General features: G+C 39.7%; 1 protein-coding gene across 1 annotated transcript in view; it reads right to left on the bottom strand.

Moving 5' to 3' along the window:
* The window catches only part of PGM5 (phosphoglucomutase 5), a 70,677-nt gene that overhangs the window by 10,397 nt on the left and 42,913 nt on the right, over positions 1-17,367 (bottom strand). Inside the window, exons 7-9 of the mRNA XM_086479616.1 lie at positions 13,328-13,443; positions 4,417-4,552; positions 3,266-3,449 (exon numbers count right to left, since the gene is read on the bottom strand). Coding sequence (XP_086335742.1) covers positions 3,266-3,449; positions 4,417-4,552; positions 13,328-13,443 — 436 coding nt within the window. The remainder of the gene's footprint in view (positions 1-3,265; positions 3,450-4,416; positions 4,553-13,327; positions 13,444-17,367) is intronic.

The raw sequence follows: 17,367 nt of genomic DNA, 5'->3' as shown, positions 1-17,367 counted from the left end.
AAAACACTGTTACCAAATAAATATGAAAAAGCATTGCCTGGAGAATAACCTGTGACTCTGTACCTTGCGTAAAGACAAACCCAAGCATGTTTTCCCTGCTTGTTACAGAATGCCCAGTCTAACATTTAGGTTTTCCTTTTCGACATTTTTGGGCTTTGGTGGTCAGCAAAGTCCAAGCTGGTGAAACAGCCTACTTCCTGTTTGTCATTAGGGTATTTTTTCAGCTGACATAAGATCCTTTAATTTAAAGCCATGTATTTGCTATTTATTATATAGAAGGTGTCAGCTCCGTGAAACATAACATTTTATATGCAGAACTTATAAACCAACACAACAGGAAAAGAAAGAAGAGTAACACACTGAAAAGCCCACAGGACAGAGTAACTTCCAGTTTTAATAACATAGGACACGCTATCTGTCACTAACAAGAATAATGTTTCCTTATAGGAACAGATTTTTTTTTTTCTGGGAGCAATGATGAAAAGGTTGAGTACAGCTCCCACACTGAACATCTGTAGATATTTATTTTAGGCAAATTCGGCCTGCTAATGGATATGAATGAGCTGTGTGGAAACTATGAAACAAAATTATGTTCCATGGTTAACCCACTGGCTTTGAAACTGACATGATGAAGATGCAGATTCACAGGGATTTCTCTCTTTTCCATTACAATCCAGTTAAACAGCCTACTGATAAATTAGTATCTATGAAGCACTCAAAAAACTAAACCTACTACATACTGTACTATGTAGTTTGGTTTCCAGTGACTGGGTTTTTTTTTCATCTACCAATTTCATAATTAAAGAAATAATAATAAATTACCATAGTAAGTTAGGATGAACAAGTGGCAAACATAAAGCAAACTATCTCAGGATTTTGAAAAACATTAATAAAGTATAATGGCAGGGAGAAACACCAGTAGAAATCTAGCCTAGCAGCAATATATTAGACACAGAAACATATACATACATTAGGAGCACGTAAAATGGCCATATTTCTACTTCGAAATACTGTGATTATCACAATTTTTATTTGCTCCTCTACGAACACTTGAGTGTCACCCTAGGCACAGCAGGCCACACTCACTACTCTGACAGGAAATACTTTATTGCTGATAAAGTATTCAAATATCATTCTGAACAGACAACATTTTTTGTCTTATCTCTGGAGAGTTATCTGAAATAACTTTTTTCCAACTTTTCCAATGCTGGTTTCCTGACTCTTGCTCAAACTGAAATACAAAAAACCCAAGACTACATGTAGAGCCCTTTGCATCCCAAATCTAATGAAGAAGTGAGAAAACAATAATGAACATTTAACAACAAAGCTCCAGAGTTTTATTCTGTGAATCTCAGAATGGAAGAATGTTTCGCTAAAGAGCTCAAAGTTAACCATTTTAATGGGTAATTTGTACTTCTCATCCTTCCAATTCAAATCTCATATAAAAATAAAAATGCAACTGACCCTGTTTGTGGCTTGCAGGGTCCTCAGGAGCAGCGCTGTTATGTGCTTATGTGCACAAAGGGTAGCAGAACTGGACTTCAGAAATGAAAACAGTCTTTGAGAACAGCAAAACATTTCATTTAATTTTATGCCTTACTATTGCACTGTGATAAACAATATTCATGGGTTTCAACAGTCAGAATTAATTAGAAGTTACAGCCGGCTTGTTGTTTGCTCCCTATTTTGCTGTTCCCATGTTTGTTTTCCAAACGTGCTGTTCATTAATTGATTGATTATCACATAGCCAGCTTCTCATTCATGAGACACACTGCAGTTACACTGAATATAAAGCTCTCTCCCCTGTCTACTGAGGAACAAAACTTGAACAGGTTCCTGAAAATACAGCTGGAAAATGAAGCTCATGACAGTCAGAAAGAGGCATTTGCATTCACATGAAGAGCAAGCTACCTGAGGAAAATGAGAGCATTTTTGTTTCATTTGCACAGATCAATGTCCTCTCTTATTTTATTGTGCCTGGAGAATCACTGAGGCTGCAGACACATGGGGCTAGGAATGTGACCATGCCAAAAGACAAACTGGTTGAACTGTACTCTCAATAAATACATGCTTCTCCCTATGAAAAGACACGCTTTCTGGTTTTATGGACTCACTTTCAGAGTCCATCTGAAAACAGGCCAAGTCATGTTTCTCTGTTTCTGTTACATGGCGATATGATTAGCAATTATATTCCAATTTAGGACAAGGGCTTTGGATGAAAATTAAGGGAAAGAAAAGTGCACTGAAAATTCACAATCTGTTTTTTAAAAGCACAAGGGCCACAAGTTTGCCATGCCCATAATTTTCCAGTGGACTTGGATATGACAATATCCTCATATCTTGTTTCAGCAGTAATGTGCACAAAGAAAGTAGCTCACTAACAGGTGGGCTGCTTCTATTTTCTGGATGCAATGATGAATGGAAACTATAAAGACTGAGCAGAATGGCATGACAACAGTTTTAATGGCTTGTAATATCATTTGTTAGGCTCTGGTCAGGTCAAGTAATTTACAAACCAGAGAAACCAGGACAATAAAAGTAAACTGCATAAAATCAGAATACATTTTCATGTGAGTCATAGCTTATATTCAAGATGTTTGAACATACATTTACACCTGGCAAAAGTACATGGCTAGTTTTGAGCACATCATGAATTTCAAAACCTGAATGCTCAGTTCAAACTGCAGTTCTTGATAGCTAAGGGATCTCATTACAGACACAGACCAGAAGGAAAGCAGAACCAGTCATTTGGGCTAAAAAAGTCAAATGTGCCCACATACGGTACAATCCACTGAAGTCTTCTGTGTGCTATTGGCTACAACAGATACTGTGCTTTAATTAAGCAAATCCTGTAGGTCACCAAGAGCAAGAAAATTTTAACTTTTTTTGTAATGTATAGCAGGTGGAAATCTCAGATAGAAAATAGAAAAAGGAAAGACTGTCTTTCTACATGACACTTTGCATTGTTCAGGAAAGGGAACCCTGCCTATAATGTGCTTTGCTGTCAACAGGGGCTCCATCCCCTCCTACATTCTCTGTGACATCACTGCCACCAGTTAAGCACAGCAAATGCAAGCTAAACCAGAGGTGGATTATCTTATCCAGACCAAGCTTATCTTAAGTAGGAAATGCAGTACCTATCAGAGCAAAGAAAACACCATCCTATAAATAAATGGAGAGGCTTGCCAGCTGAACATTAGAAACAATGCTGTTAGAGACAATATGACAGTCGCAAAACTTTGGTCCTCTGTCACTACAGCCATACCTGTCTTTTGGTCACAGTGCCATCCACAGGATCTATGTACTCAAAGCTGTCTGTTCTTTCCACACTGTAGATACTGTTACCCACAGCAAACTGCTGATGGCTGAACGATTTGTCAGTGATCAAAGCTTCCAGGTCTCTCATTATGAAATACGCTGTTCTGGGTTCCAGTGCTTCATAATCAAACCTTGCACATACATAAAAAAAGTAGAACCAAGAAGTAAGTCCCCTACAGTGAAGAAAATAGCTCTGCTTTCACAGAACTCAATATACTCACAATCTGCAATTTACTGCTTACTTCAAAAATCAGAGGTGGACCACTGAAGTACTGACCACAAATTAAACCAGCATACACATGAAAGTCCTGTGCAATCTGACCATTATGTGTGTGCACCACAGCTCTACACTGGCCACCTGACCCCGAGTCAAGAGAAACAATTTAGAAATGCAGTTTCTAAAGTAGCACAGAAAACATCATCAATACACAGCTAGCTTTCTGAGATTAAAGACTCAATCAGCGCAGTGCTCAACAGCCAAGTGAAATAGAAAAAACTTTGCTACAAGTTTTGAGGTGTGCAAAAGACCTTACGGATACGTGACCTCCTCTGGATTAAGCCTATTCTGAAAGGAAGAGAGAGGCAGAAGCTAAGATGTAAAGTTAGAATTCACCCTTCTGAGACCTTAATAAAAATGAGTAAATGTTCGGATCTTTGGAGAATTTCTGAATTGAAAGCAGGCATAGTTCCAGTTCTTGCTAAAGCACTGTCACACGGAAACAACACAGAAACAAATGCAGGAGTAAATCTTGCTGGGATTTAGATTTTTTTTCAACACATGTAATGAGTTATGCCTACAGATTCCATAAGCAATAATTAAAATCTTTCTGCCACTCAATATCAGAAAATTCAATTACTCATATACTAGAAGTGACATATACATGCTGCTCCTTCAGTAAGTAAATAACTTCCGCTGCCACTTACTCATCAGAAAAAAACCTGCCTACAAAGCAGTGGCAATCTGTGGCAGATTTTCATTCTGTGGACATAGCAAATGCACACCTAAATGCAGCTGAGCACAGCTACACAAGCCATGGTTGTAGCAGAATTATCCTAGCAACCACCTAAGTTCCTGTGCCTTTTCCTCATTTTTCTCACCTGCAGTAGTAGTGCCGGCCAAATTTTGTCCAGTGATCCCTGACAATCTCCTCCACGCTTTGCTTTCGAGCTGCTAGGATTGAAAGCCAAACTAGCACAGCCCATAGTCCATCTTTCTCTCGAAGGTGATCAGACCCTAAAGAGACATATATAAAGGACACTACTTGGTATCATTGCAAATCAGAAAACAAGGTAAAGAGGCTGGGCAAATGACTCATTTAACTTTGTACGTCACATAACAGTAATCAACAGTACTAATCTCAGCAACTCTGAAACCTTCCAGATGGATAACCAAAACTAATGTTTCAAATGTGATTTATCTATATAGGACAAAGTCTGTACCCCTAAGGTTAAATAAAAAGATGTCTAAGTATTTCAAAAGAAATGGCAGTAGTAGGAAAACATTTTTAGTCATGATTCCTGCTCACTGACATAGAGGGTGTTTTCACATCTCTGGTACTGTTTGCCAGAACCGGGCTAGATATGCAAACCCCTGGCCATGAAGCAGAATGTTCTGAGTTATGTGAGTCAAGTTCAACAGCATCTCTTTATCTCTGCAGATGTTCATCTGTCAAGCTCCAGAGAAAGAATTTTCCCATTCCATGAAGAATGAAGACTTCCAGAATATTCATGACCTCTCATGACAAAAAAGCCAAGAGCCTGAAAAAATGCTTCTGGAAAAAAAACCCAAACCAGAGAACAGCAGTGTTTCCCCTTTCTGTACTTCTTCATACACCTCAGTGGTAAAGATGTTTGGATGCTAAAATCTAAATCTCTTCCTAGGTTTATATTTATATATAGAAATAAATTGATGCATCAATGGAGCCTAAGAACAATTTTGGAATACACTGCAGGATTTAGCACATACTATCAGATATGAAAGGCACAAGTTCCACTCTATTATCTGAATTCAAAAGAGCACAGACTTGCTTTTGCACTTCCCATGTCCAAAGCCGCAACGCCAACTTGGAGTAATAGGCTGCTCTGCAACAGACAACATATCTTAACCAGAAGTATTTCTATGAAGCTAAGCATAAAACTGGAATGTATCAATCAGCAGAAAGTTTCGATATAATCAGTATTTTCTAACAGAAGATTGTTTCATGGGAAGGTTCTTTGTCACATCAGCAAGTGCCCTCTCCTTTTCGATAATTCAGAACAAGCTTTTGTGGCAGTATGTATCTAACCCAGATTACCAAAAAATCACAAGGAAGCATGCATGAGAATTAACACAAAGTAAGATCCAGACATCTGACACTCAGTAGATGCTGATGACAACTACGTAAGTTAATAAACTCCAGAAACTTCGAGAGACATCAAATATGTGTCCGTTGCTCTGACATAATACTACTAATTTGGTTGAAGTTTGTTAGCTGCGACCTTATCACTTTCTGTCTAGTTGCACATTATTGAAACCCCAGGCACAAAGCAAGTCCAGTAATTCGCAAGTTTTGTTTCCATGAAGTACCTACTGATCAGGGAGGGAACCGGTTGGACTATCTGTGCCCCTAGCAGATAATTAGCAAAATCCTCCAGAGAGAAATCTAAAAAGTCTTAGGTTGAAAACCTGCTTTATGAAATATCTTCCTTTCTCAAACACAAAAATCCTGTGGCAGCAAGAGTGCTTGGTTTTACGTAACAGTCTGCAAGGTCTACACAGTCATCTGTCAAAACGGCTGTGTTTTGCTACTGGCAGAGGACATGGTTCCCATAACATAAATTGATGCACTGAAGCTGCTAATCCTGTGAAAAACTGTCAACAGAAAATTAAAGACATATAAGGAAAACAGCAAGATGTGCAGAGAGCCACTGTGATTCCTAGGGTTCATTCTTGACATCCATCTTCCAGTCACTGCTGCTGCCTTGGTCTTGCAGTCCCTCTTCTTGGGAGAGAGCAACAGCCATGGTAGAAGCTGCCACTCCTACATATTTCCTAAGAACCCATCCTCCTGGGCCTGCCACAGCTCTGCCTCTCACTGGGGATGTAGACCTCCAACACCCTGAATCTAACATTAAGAAAGTTAACTACCACAGAGTTAACTAAATGCAAATTACTATTTCAGCAGTTGTATAGGAATGATTAGTGAAGACTTGTGAGGAGGAAAAATACTTACATGAGGATGTTTGTGACTATGCAGAAAACAAGGATACTGAACACTGTAGATGGATCTAAGAGCTGAGGCAGATGGTAATGTTCCTTTGCATTTGCAAAGTAGCTGTCATGCCAGCAAGAATACTTCCTTTCTGCCATGTTTTATCTGCCCTGATTTGTAACCTGTGAGCTTGCTGCAACAAGGGCAGTCACCTACTATAACGGCCAGAGCTATGGGCCAGTCCTTGAGGAGCTGCTGTAGAAAGAGACAGCTCACTCTGTTGCCAGCTCCAGACTCCTGGGTGCTGTGAAAGCATGGAGTGCCAGCTAATCAGAAGACAAAGGGCAGAGTTATTTATGAGCTCCAACAGCTTTGCAAATAGCTTCAGATAAGAAAAGAAAACATGAAGTCAGCCCTTCGGACAATCAAGTCCTCACCTTTTCTACTCCCTCATTGCAGTAACATGTTAGATCAGCTGAAGGACAGAAACACCAGCAATCTGGTCAATGAATGATAAAGACCAGATGGCATGGTCACAATCAGTTATTGTAGCCAAGAGTCTGCTCCCAGATAACGGTGCAGGTTTCTGCCACTGCCACCAAAAGAGAAACCTAGAACAGAGCTGTTGCTTCCCACCAGCATCCATTGCTCCTCTGGTAGCAGCAGGAAAAGTCATCAGGTCACCACAGAGGCTGGGGGCTCCCTGGGGACTGGGAGCACTGGGGGCTCTCCCAGGGTGGCAGGGCAGGGCCGAGCAGCCAAGGCCCTTCCCACTGCCCCAGACAGGAGCTGGGCAGCCAGGGGGCACCAAGGCAGGCCCAGCCCTGGGCACTGGGCACCTCCCTGGGGATAAGGGATCGACTGAGGCCAGGCCAGGATGTGGGACCATCAGTAGGCCTGGCTCAGGGGGCCTATGGCTGAGCAGGGCAGGGCTGTGGGGAGCTGGAGACCAGCCCTGCTGCAGTATCATTGGGGCAGGGGCTGAAGGCCCCGAGGGCTGACACGGGGTCCTGGGCCATGGGCAGAGTGGCAGAGCCCCAGGGGGCTGGGCAGGGCCCTGGTAACAGCAAGTTCACCCCACCATGGCTGTTCCTTTCCTTCTTAAATTGCTTGCCTCTCCTTTCAGCCATTCATCCTTAGCACTGAAAAATTCAATTTCACCTAAGAAGTTACCTCTTTTGCTGGTATTACCAGCATTTTAGAGGGCTGAACTGAACACCAAAGAAGAGATGAGTTTTGATTTAACAAACACTTTGAGTATGTCTTATTGAACCAAAATGGTCTAGTGAAGCATGGACAGAATAATTTTTGGAAAGCTCTCTGTTGTGCTCTGAGCTTTGTTCTGGCATGGCTTCAGCTCATTAATCTCTGTGAAAAGGGATGAGTGTATACACGTATCATTCTTCTGATCCATTTAGCAGCTTTAGCATGTGCTGTGTCCTTGCGTGTCCTTCAGGAGGACATACAGATTGTTGCTTCTCTGGGAAGAGAAAGCATTGGAAGAAAGTAACCCAGAGGCAAAAGCCTAGATGGAAAAGCTGGAAACAAAACAACTGTTCCAGAATCAAAAGTCACCTGACATGAGTACAGGGACAGTAATCCTGTGTGTCCAAGGAGCGTCTCAGTTCGTTATTCTTAATAGGAGGAAAACTGACAACCGGGATTTCTCAGAACTTGTTTATTCCATCTCTTTTATTTCACCAGCGTATCCATCAACTGGGTTACTATGCACATAAGTTGTTCTATTTATTGTCCTTTCTTTTAGCAAATGAAATTCTATTACTGCAACTCTTGTTGGTCAACTCTGGTTTTTCACCTACTGCACAGTTGTCTGTAGGTGTCTTTGCTCTCTCACTTATTACTACTGCCCAGCTGACATGGTAGAAATTCTAGGGAGGGAACTGGTTCTGCTGCCTCAGTTCAGCTACCACTGTTCTTCCTTGCTTTATAGATCCAGTATCTGCTGCTGTGGATCTGCAGAGGCAGAGCTGCCGTGTGCAAAGGGATCAAGAAGTGCTTCGCAACTATATACTCCTGAGACTGCAGTACTAATAGACCTCCTGGCTTGCTGAGGGCTCTTAAGGCCAATCTCAGGGTAGTTCTCCGTGATACTTTTAATTGAAACATGTAAGGCATTACTGAATTCCAGACTCTGTTTAAGAAGCTGAAGCAGAAAGCAACAACAGAACAGAGGAGTAAACAAATATTTTCCTGATTGTCCCACTATTTTTAATCTGCCATCAGTAAGGGAAATCATAACAACTGCAACTACTTCAACGACTTTTTTTCAAGTTAATTTGTCACATATTTCTCCATATAACAGTAGCAAAAGTTATTTTTTTACTAGTGCAACAGTCAATTGCTATGGCTGACTCAGAGTAAACAATCTGGGAAAAACTCTCAGTGCATGTTCCCATTCATAAAGAAGTACTCAGCTTAAACAGGCTTAAACTGAAGTAAAGTCTCTTGAGAGGCAGCAGCCTGAGAAACAGAGTCAGATCATGCAAAAACGTTCATATCATGATTTTTCTGACACTGGAAAGCTGGTGGGCATGCAGGCTGTCTTTTACATGTATAACTTACTCTGTATCTGTGATTTCCAATTCTGACAGAGACAGTGAGCCCTGAGGGCCATATGCATAAAGAAAATGTAATTGGTTTTCCCCAAATTAGTCAGTTCTGTCTAGCATATCGCATTCTATAAATGTAATTTTAAAACAAAATTCTGACTGAAGCAAGTATATGAACTCAGAGTAAATAATTTTGTTTGCACACACTTTGAGTCTCACAAATTTATCATCCAGCATTCTGAAACTTCATGGTATTTTATGCAAATAGAGAGTTAGGGGTATTCTGATCTGTTCCTTTATTCAAGTTAATGAGATTATTTCAGATTTGTGTTACTGTACAGATACCACCAAACAGCTCTTCTAAGGCTTTCATTCATTTTAGCAGCACCACATTTTTATATTCCCCACTAGTTCTTCTTCTACATAATCTTGTAGGAGAAGGCGGTTGATGTTACTAGCATCTGGAAATTAAGAGATGAAGCATGCAAATTTGTGAAAGATGCAGCGATTAGTGAAGTGGCTTAAATTGCAGAAAGATAAATCAGCCACACAGCTCTCCTAATCCTGATTAATAGTTTGCTGATGAAATTTAGAAAGTAATTGCTGCTGCTGACACCCTTCTCTGAACTGTGTTCTGGGCATTAGTCATAGAACCAGAAAGCTACTAACCTCATCTGACACGCTCCCCACACTGCTACAAAAATGGAAGAAGTTTTTAAAGCCCTGGTTGAGCTCCAAGATCAGCTGCCAGTAAACAAGTCTGGGAAACACAGCCCTATGGGATGTTTTCAAAATCTTTTGTCCTTTTATAGCAGAAAATTTGCTTTTATTTACTTGCCAGAGTAAAATCCCTTATGTTATAAAACCCAGGCTCTGTATTATTTGGAAATCCCAGCTGGGCTGGATTACCTGGGTACACAAGCAATCAGTCTCTAGTGCTGTTCAATTAGTTTGATGACAGAATGTGGATCTGTCAAACACCTTTCTCTTGCACAGAACAGCAAGTTTCCCACTCTGATCAGCTATATGGTGCATGTCTTTAAATATTCCATGCTGAAAGCTAAAGAAGTGCCAAGTTTCAGCTCCCTAAATAGACATGATTGAGGGGAAAGCTGAAAATTGATTCAAATGCCCAATGCTGGCATAACTTGTGAGGGTCACACTGCTTAGGACATTACTAAAACATTCGTAATAAGGTAAACATTTATTGCTAAAAAGAGCTCGCATCGCTGAAGTATTGGTCATCTACAGACTAGACTGTGTTTTACAAATAAACCTCCTGGCATAGGAGATATTTTCAGACAAATGCACTGAATTGAAAGATGATAAGGAAACTGAGGCAGGGAGAAAAACAAACGATACACATCATAGTCATTGCATAATTGCCCTGTAGGCACCATCACAATTCATTTACACAGCAACTACACATGCACTGAGGAATTTAAACCCAGTGCTCAAGTTGTCTGGATGCCCATGGGACTGAATCTTGAGGGTTCAGATTAGCCTTTAGATGGCATTGGCTTAAATGGGAGGTCAGGAGGCTTTCTGCACTGAAGTGCTGCAGGTACAACAAAGCTCATCTGACCAGAATGTGCCAAGATGCACATAAATATTGCTGTAAAGCAGCTCTCCATGCTGGTCAGCAATGTGTTGTTCAAGCACCCTTAGAATTCACAAGAGACAGAATTTATCAGGAATCTGAAGAATTAACGATACGATAGGAGAACCAGATTAAGAGAGGAACACAGAGAGTGCTAAGAATGCAGAGACTGGTCTGAAGTCAGGAGATAGGAGCTGCAAAATTGGAAGAGAGGCTATAGTACAAAATGCAATTGTTTTAGTGCTCTACAGGATACAAGTGAAGGGAAAAAGTCAAGTACGTGTAAGGACATAGAGACGTTAGAGGAATTATCTTGCCTACCTAAAAGAACAGAAAAACTCCAGAGGCCCTTCCTTGACCTCTATGAGACACCTGTCACTCTTTCCCAACTTCAAGAACTATCTGATATTCACGGTAATAAAGCTAGGCCAATACAGATCACAATGATCTCACTGTTTCAGTAGATCAAGCCCTGAAACCACTCTTCTTAATTCTTATATAACTGATGTGCAGGGCTAAAGTCCACCAATGCTTGGGACAGCCTACTTAGCAAGACCTGAATGTGCCTTTTCAATGTGACAGGGAAATTTGATGTTTGTATTCTTTAAAACTGCACAATAAAACACGCATGGCAAGTGTTCTCAAAGGAGACAAGGCTTCAACTAAGCAACCAAAGATTCTTTCCTTCTCTCTGAGATAGAAAGCATCTGCAAGAGTCATACTCAACATAACCAGATGAAGAAGGTCTAGGAGCCTTATTTCCCAAGCAGAAACAGGCCTGAGGCAGTGGTTTGTCAAGGCATACAGCACATAGAGGCCACCCCTGCTTGCTTTACATACCTCTACAGATAAAATTGCATGCAGCAGGAGATGCTGCGTGCTGTGGGCTAAGGTACTTGGATGTACTTCAGTCTATGGAAACTCACCATCAAACTCATACAAGTTCCTTTCAGTCAAAACCCACACTTCCCTTTCTTCAGCATGATGACAAAGGCAGGAGTTTTTTTCCAAATAATTTGGGTGCTAAGGAGGTTACATGGATGTCTCAAGACCTGCCCAAGTTTCATGGAAATATCTGGGTTTGGAGGAAGAGGAGGAACTTCGATATTTAAAGGTAAGGGGTATAGAACTGGCCTGGTGAAAAAGCATCAAAATGCAGTGAAAGTTGAAAACTCCCCAGTCCACACCTCTCACGGGCAAACAGAGACACAGTCTAATAACACACCACAACAAACTGCCGTACATTCGGAAAGGTACAAGATCTTCCTGACCCTCTCTCCAAGTCAGAATGCACTCAATGCACTTGCAGAACACCCTTTGAAAATATCCATTCAAAAGACACATTCAAGGCAATACAAACCTATGCCAGTCACAGCAACTAAGGCAAGGCATCCAGGTTCCCAATCACGGGACATCCGTTCCCATTCACAACAGAAACAAAATAAGCTTTCACTATTAAAATAAATTATCTTACTTTTTACAGATAGACACCCAAAGAAATCTAACACACTTTTGGTTCTTCCATCACAGTTCAGATACTTACAGACAGCCAGTTAATGACAGGCTAATACATAAAGTGGCATGTCTATGGCTCAAAGGCATCCTCATTTTTAAAAAAGCAGCATTCTGCTCTAATTGACCTTAACCAACAAACTTAATACTAGACTTAGCTCAATCAAAGCAAAATTAAATTTGTAACCAAGTTTTACTTGTTTTCTCTGATAAGCTGTAGCCACTGAATTACACACCAAAATAAAGAGCTCCATGGAACTCACATCAAAATACAGAATAAATTATTAGTCAGGCAAATGGTTAAGTTATTCTGATATGTCCTCATCCAAAACCACTTGTAACATAACCCTGCTAATAAATAAAAAGAAGAAAGGATTTCTGTGCCAGAATCCAGGAAAGGAAAAAAGAAACACTGTGAAATTTGTTCAGTTTTTCTCATAAACCAAAAGCACTTTTGTACAGATTTACAGACTACTTATTTTAATTGTTTGCTGTAATGCTTCCTGTTAGTACTGTATTCATGAGGGCTCAAATTCATCTTCCATTGTGCATTCTATTGTTTGACTGGTCCTAGGGAGAGATGAGGAAGAAATATTTAGAGAAAACACAGATGCTGACATGTAACTGAATTCCTTCTGATGATGATTTTACCTGAGTTTTGGTAATTGTGATGTTCCAAGAAGAGATGCCTGCAACAGGTTTGATTAGACATACCGTTAGACATACCAGTCCTTATACTTTGCCCACTGAATCACATTTGGAAAAATCATGTCTTTTTTCCATGCAGGCAAAATCCCTCCAAATGCTATTGCAGTCTGTGAAAAGACTATACAGTGGAACCAGTAAGACTTTTCTGCATTACGTTCAAGTCAGAAGAGAGTGCCACGCATCTCCAAAAGATGCCTCGGCAGTGATAAGATTGCCTATGGCTTCTGAATGTCCATCTTCCATATTTTTCACACCTCAAGGTACTGGACACCAGAGTTGCAAGAAGATCCTCAAGACGTGAACAACTGACTGTTCCAGCACAATACAGAGTTAGTTTGCCAATTCTTTTGCCTTTGACTTGAGGCACCCAGGAAAATTAAAAGCTGTCATTGAAAGTCTGTGGAAATTTTTTATTATGTATTACTTACCAGTGCCAAAGCTCTCCTCTCCACAAAGCGAGCAACGTCCAGAGTCCATAAGATTGGAAAAATATCTCCATCCTGCTGGTGTCTCATACACAGGAACTTTCATTACTTTTGCCACTCTGGAAAAGACACAATAAAACATCACATGATTAAGACATTGCTTTTTTTTACATGTGGCCTGAGATCAGCTGAGGAATATTATAGGTCTTGCTACCTGTCCTGACAGCTGGGTTGTAAGTTTAAAAAAAAAAAAAAACCAACAAAAACCAAAAAAACCAGAACAGATCAACAGCACCATTCTTGTCTCAGAACCTGATTTGAACCAGAACCCAGGTATATTTATACACTAAGTGTAATATTTTGGTAAATGTAGGACCTTGACTCAGCAGGCTTTCTCTTGATACTGAGCAAGAAACAGTTATATCAAGGTACAGCTTTGTTATACTAATGTTAAAGCATCACGTTGAAGTACCTTCCCCTACAAAGCACAGCTGGCCAACACTGATAAGCTTGAAAGGCACTTTTACTTCTGTTCCTGTGTTCAAAGGCAAGACAATAGAGGCATGTTTCCATGACACAGCACCTCCTCTGAAAAAGCTTTCTCAGTCTCAACCTGAGTCTGAACTTACTTTCCCTGTCTCCTCTGACACACCTACACGAAATACTCCCACTAGCTGGCTGACCTGCCAGTATTTTCGAGAACCAAAATAAACACCATATAAGCTGGATGTGCTTTCCCTTCCCCAGGCTGTTAACTAGTAATTATTCCTGTTGTAAACTATAATGAAAAAATCCTTTCTTCGACTAAAAAACAAGAAATAAGAAAAAAATCATGTCCTCCAAGGACTCCATTACCATGCTGGGATTTACACAGAATGAGTATTATCATTCTTCTTGTTTCTGATTATACTTGCTTGTTTTCATTATGTGCCTAGGATTTTCAGAGCCAACTGGTTTTTAATATGAAAAATAAGACAAGGTATAGTCAAGCAATCTGACTCAATAAAATGACCTTAAGATCTCCCCATGATTGCTGCAGCAATCACACCTAACAAACATTTCCTAAATTCTACCCCCACAGAAGAACATTTGACATGAGATGATTTACGTAATTTTAACTGCAGTCAAGCACAGGCAAAGCAGATCAATTAAAGCTAGATTCAACACGCTTAACACAATCCACCTAGAAGTTACGTGTCAAGGCAAAAGCAGTCACCCCTCTGATCAACAGAGACACCTGTTTTCAGACAGTCCATCACTCTGTCTTAAAGTAGGCATGTAAGGTAGGTGGGATGAACTGTCCAAATATGCAAATACTGACCCTTTCAAAACCTAATGCATAAATGTACCTAAATGACAGCTCAGTCCTTAAGTATCCTCTCTAGAATCTTTAAATTGTTAATCAGCACTGGTATTAAGTCTCCACATCCACTTCTTTTTTTATGTAATAAATATCCATTGCTATCAAAGTCTCCTCCTATTCAGCCTAGGTGTTCTTTTTTGTACTTACATATTACATCTAAAACCAGCAGGTTTTAAATAAGATACAGTAAGAATTGCTGATAATTATTTGAAAAGTGCTAAAGAGGTATCTGGAGAAAAAAATAGTATCAAAATGTTTAATCCTAAACTCGGTTTTCATGTCTCAAGTCACTAGCTACATTATTGGCCTGTAGAAACACTCCTGCATAAGGGAGGTTATACAGTGCAGAGCTGAACAGGTTTCTCTCTGGGTCTGCAAAAAATCAAGAACACAAAATGATTTAATTTCTGTGTGACAGTAAGTACAGGCTGAGAAGAGGACCATACTGCCAAAAACTAGAAAACAACCAACCAGAAAACAATGGCTAACATGCCTGAAGACGGAATTCTCCTGAGGTAGCCTAACAATACAGCAGGAATATTTCTGCTTGCAGAAATGTTCCCATATGCTGGAACTATTTTTCAAGAAGGAAATCCTTTCCCTTTCACTTTTCTATATTCCTGTAGTCTGGGGACAAGCAGTCTTGTACGGACCTATTTCAACCAGCATCAAAGGCTTCAAAGACTTCTATGTTTTCGAAGACTTCTATGCACTAGACTAGCACTGAAAATACAGATGTTGATTCTGTTGGCATTGGGCTTACTTTAAACTAAGACTTTCAAACAAACAAACAAACACACACAACATACATATAAACATATACATCCAAAATGACAGATTGTTCCTTACAATATTTTTTTGTTCTTGACTCTTAAGACTTTTAACAGAGTAAATAAGTAGAAGCGCAATGAAAATCAAACATACTTTTTTAAGTGACATTTTACTGAACTGAAGAATTATCACTGGAAGTCTCAATAAATGCAGAATGTTCCTGTATGCAACCTAAAGACATTTAAGGTAATGGTCACCCTATGAAACATAGGAGAGGTTCCCACAGGAAGATGCAAAAAATTCTCAAAGCTGCAGGCTCAGAGAAATAATGTGCTGCAACAGGTCAAACAAATAGCAATGCAAACTACAGGGAAATACCCTCAGAGGAAGGAAACTAATATTCTGTAACTGGGAAATTACTAGATCTTCAAAGCCAGGGAAAACAGATTAAATGCAGGAAAGGGGACGGATTTTTAAAGCTCCTACATCTACATCTTTCTAAACAAGAAATACGACTGGCATGGCTTATGTGCAGAGAAAGTTAAAAAGTATCTTCATTTAGCAAAACTTCTTTTTCACTTTCCATTCACCAATCTGCTTTCTTGCAGACAAAATCAGAGCTTTCAGTCACTGCTACACAAAGTGCCAGCTGAGACAAAAGTATAGCCACTCACGGATCAAAATATACAAACTCATTTCTATTTACCACTGAAGATTTCCAGCACTGCCTAATATAGCATATGACTTCGTAACAAGCTTGAAAGATCTTAAGGAAATATTTTATTCTGCTAGGCAAATAAATGCTTAGGATGAGGGTTTCTGGAACTTGTAATTCTGCAAAAACAATTGCTGGTGAGTCACAGTAAAGGTTTTTGGTTTATTTATAACAAACCACAGATCCATTAATTACAACCTATGATGGTTTTAGCAATGTATCTTCACAGGACAGTCCAAACAAATCTATATATACATATATATACACACACACACATACACCCCTATATATACACACACTCACAGCTTTTAAAGTTTCTCTTTCTTCTGTACACTTACACTGGAGTCCCCAATTTGGGGAGTTTGAAATGGAAAATCAAGGGGTTAACATAAAGATTTTGTTGTCTGTATCAGATCTCTTGGTTAGACAGGACGCTACTTCTCTAAGAAACGGAGTCAATACCTTGCAGAGGTCTCATCACAGTAAATTTTCTATGTCCTTATACATAAGTATAATGCATCAACAAGATATTGATGCAGTAGAGCTCCTGCAAGGGTCTCTGAGTTCTCTGGGTGAAGGTGTCAGCTGTCAAAAGGGCTCACTTGATGGATGGAATATACTTGTAAAGCAATTCAAAATAAAAACTGGAAAAAAATATGCCACACGAATAGGTTCGTTTTCCTAGTGTATTTGAAGTAAAGTCATTCTGTTTACGTCTAACCACACAGTTGATATACCTGTGTTTATATGTTCCATGAGTATGAACTATGTCGAAGGAATACAACAAACCATGGATATTCTGGTTCTTGTCACCTCAGACATTTCATGGGACTGACTTTAAACAGTATTCTTGCTTGCCTTCTTTCAGTGTAAGTGCTCACTACATCAATGAGATTACACAACAAAGTTTGTTCGTCTATGAGTAGCACTTATTAGTTCTTGCTAGACTGGGAAACAGGGTATTTACACTTGGATGTAAACTGAAGGGCAATCACCTTAGTTATTCTGCCTGTAACAAAGCTAAGGGTATTTATGTTTCCAGTATGCTGAAACACTAATTAAAGAGGAAAAAAAAAAACAGAGAGTGGACTATACTTTTTGCAATTACACACATTATTTAAACAGCATTTTGTGAATTTCTAAAAAGCGGGAGCAGCTGTTTTTAAATAGGGAGACAATAAAGTAAGTTAAAAT

The sequence above is a fragment of the Leptosomus discolor genome, chromosome Z (assembly GCF_034619465.1).
Source record: "Leptosomus discolor isolate bLepDis1 chromosome Z, bLepDis1.hap2, whole genome shotgun sequence".
In the NCBI taxonomy this organism is placed as follows: Eukaryota; Metazoa; Chordata; class Aves; order Leptosomiformes; family Leptosomidae; genus Leptosomus; species Leptosomus discolor.
The sequence above is the reverse complement of the archived record's forward strand: the minus strand, read 5'-3'. Positions and strand labels throughout refer to the sequence as shown.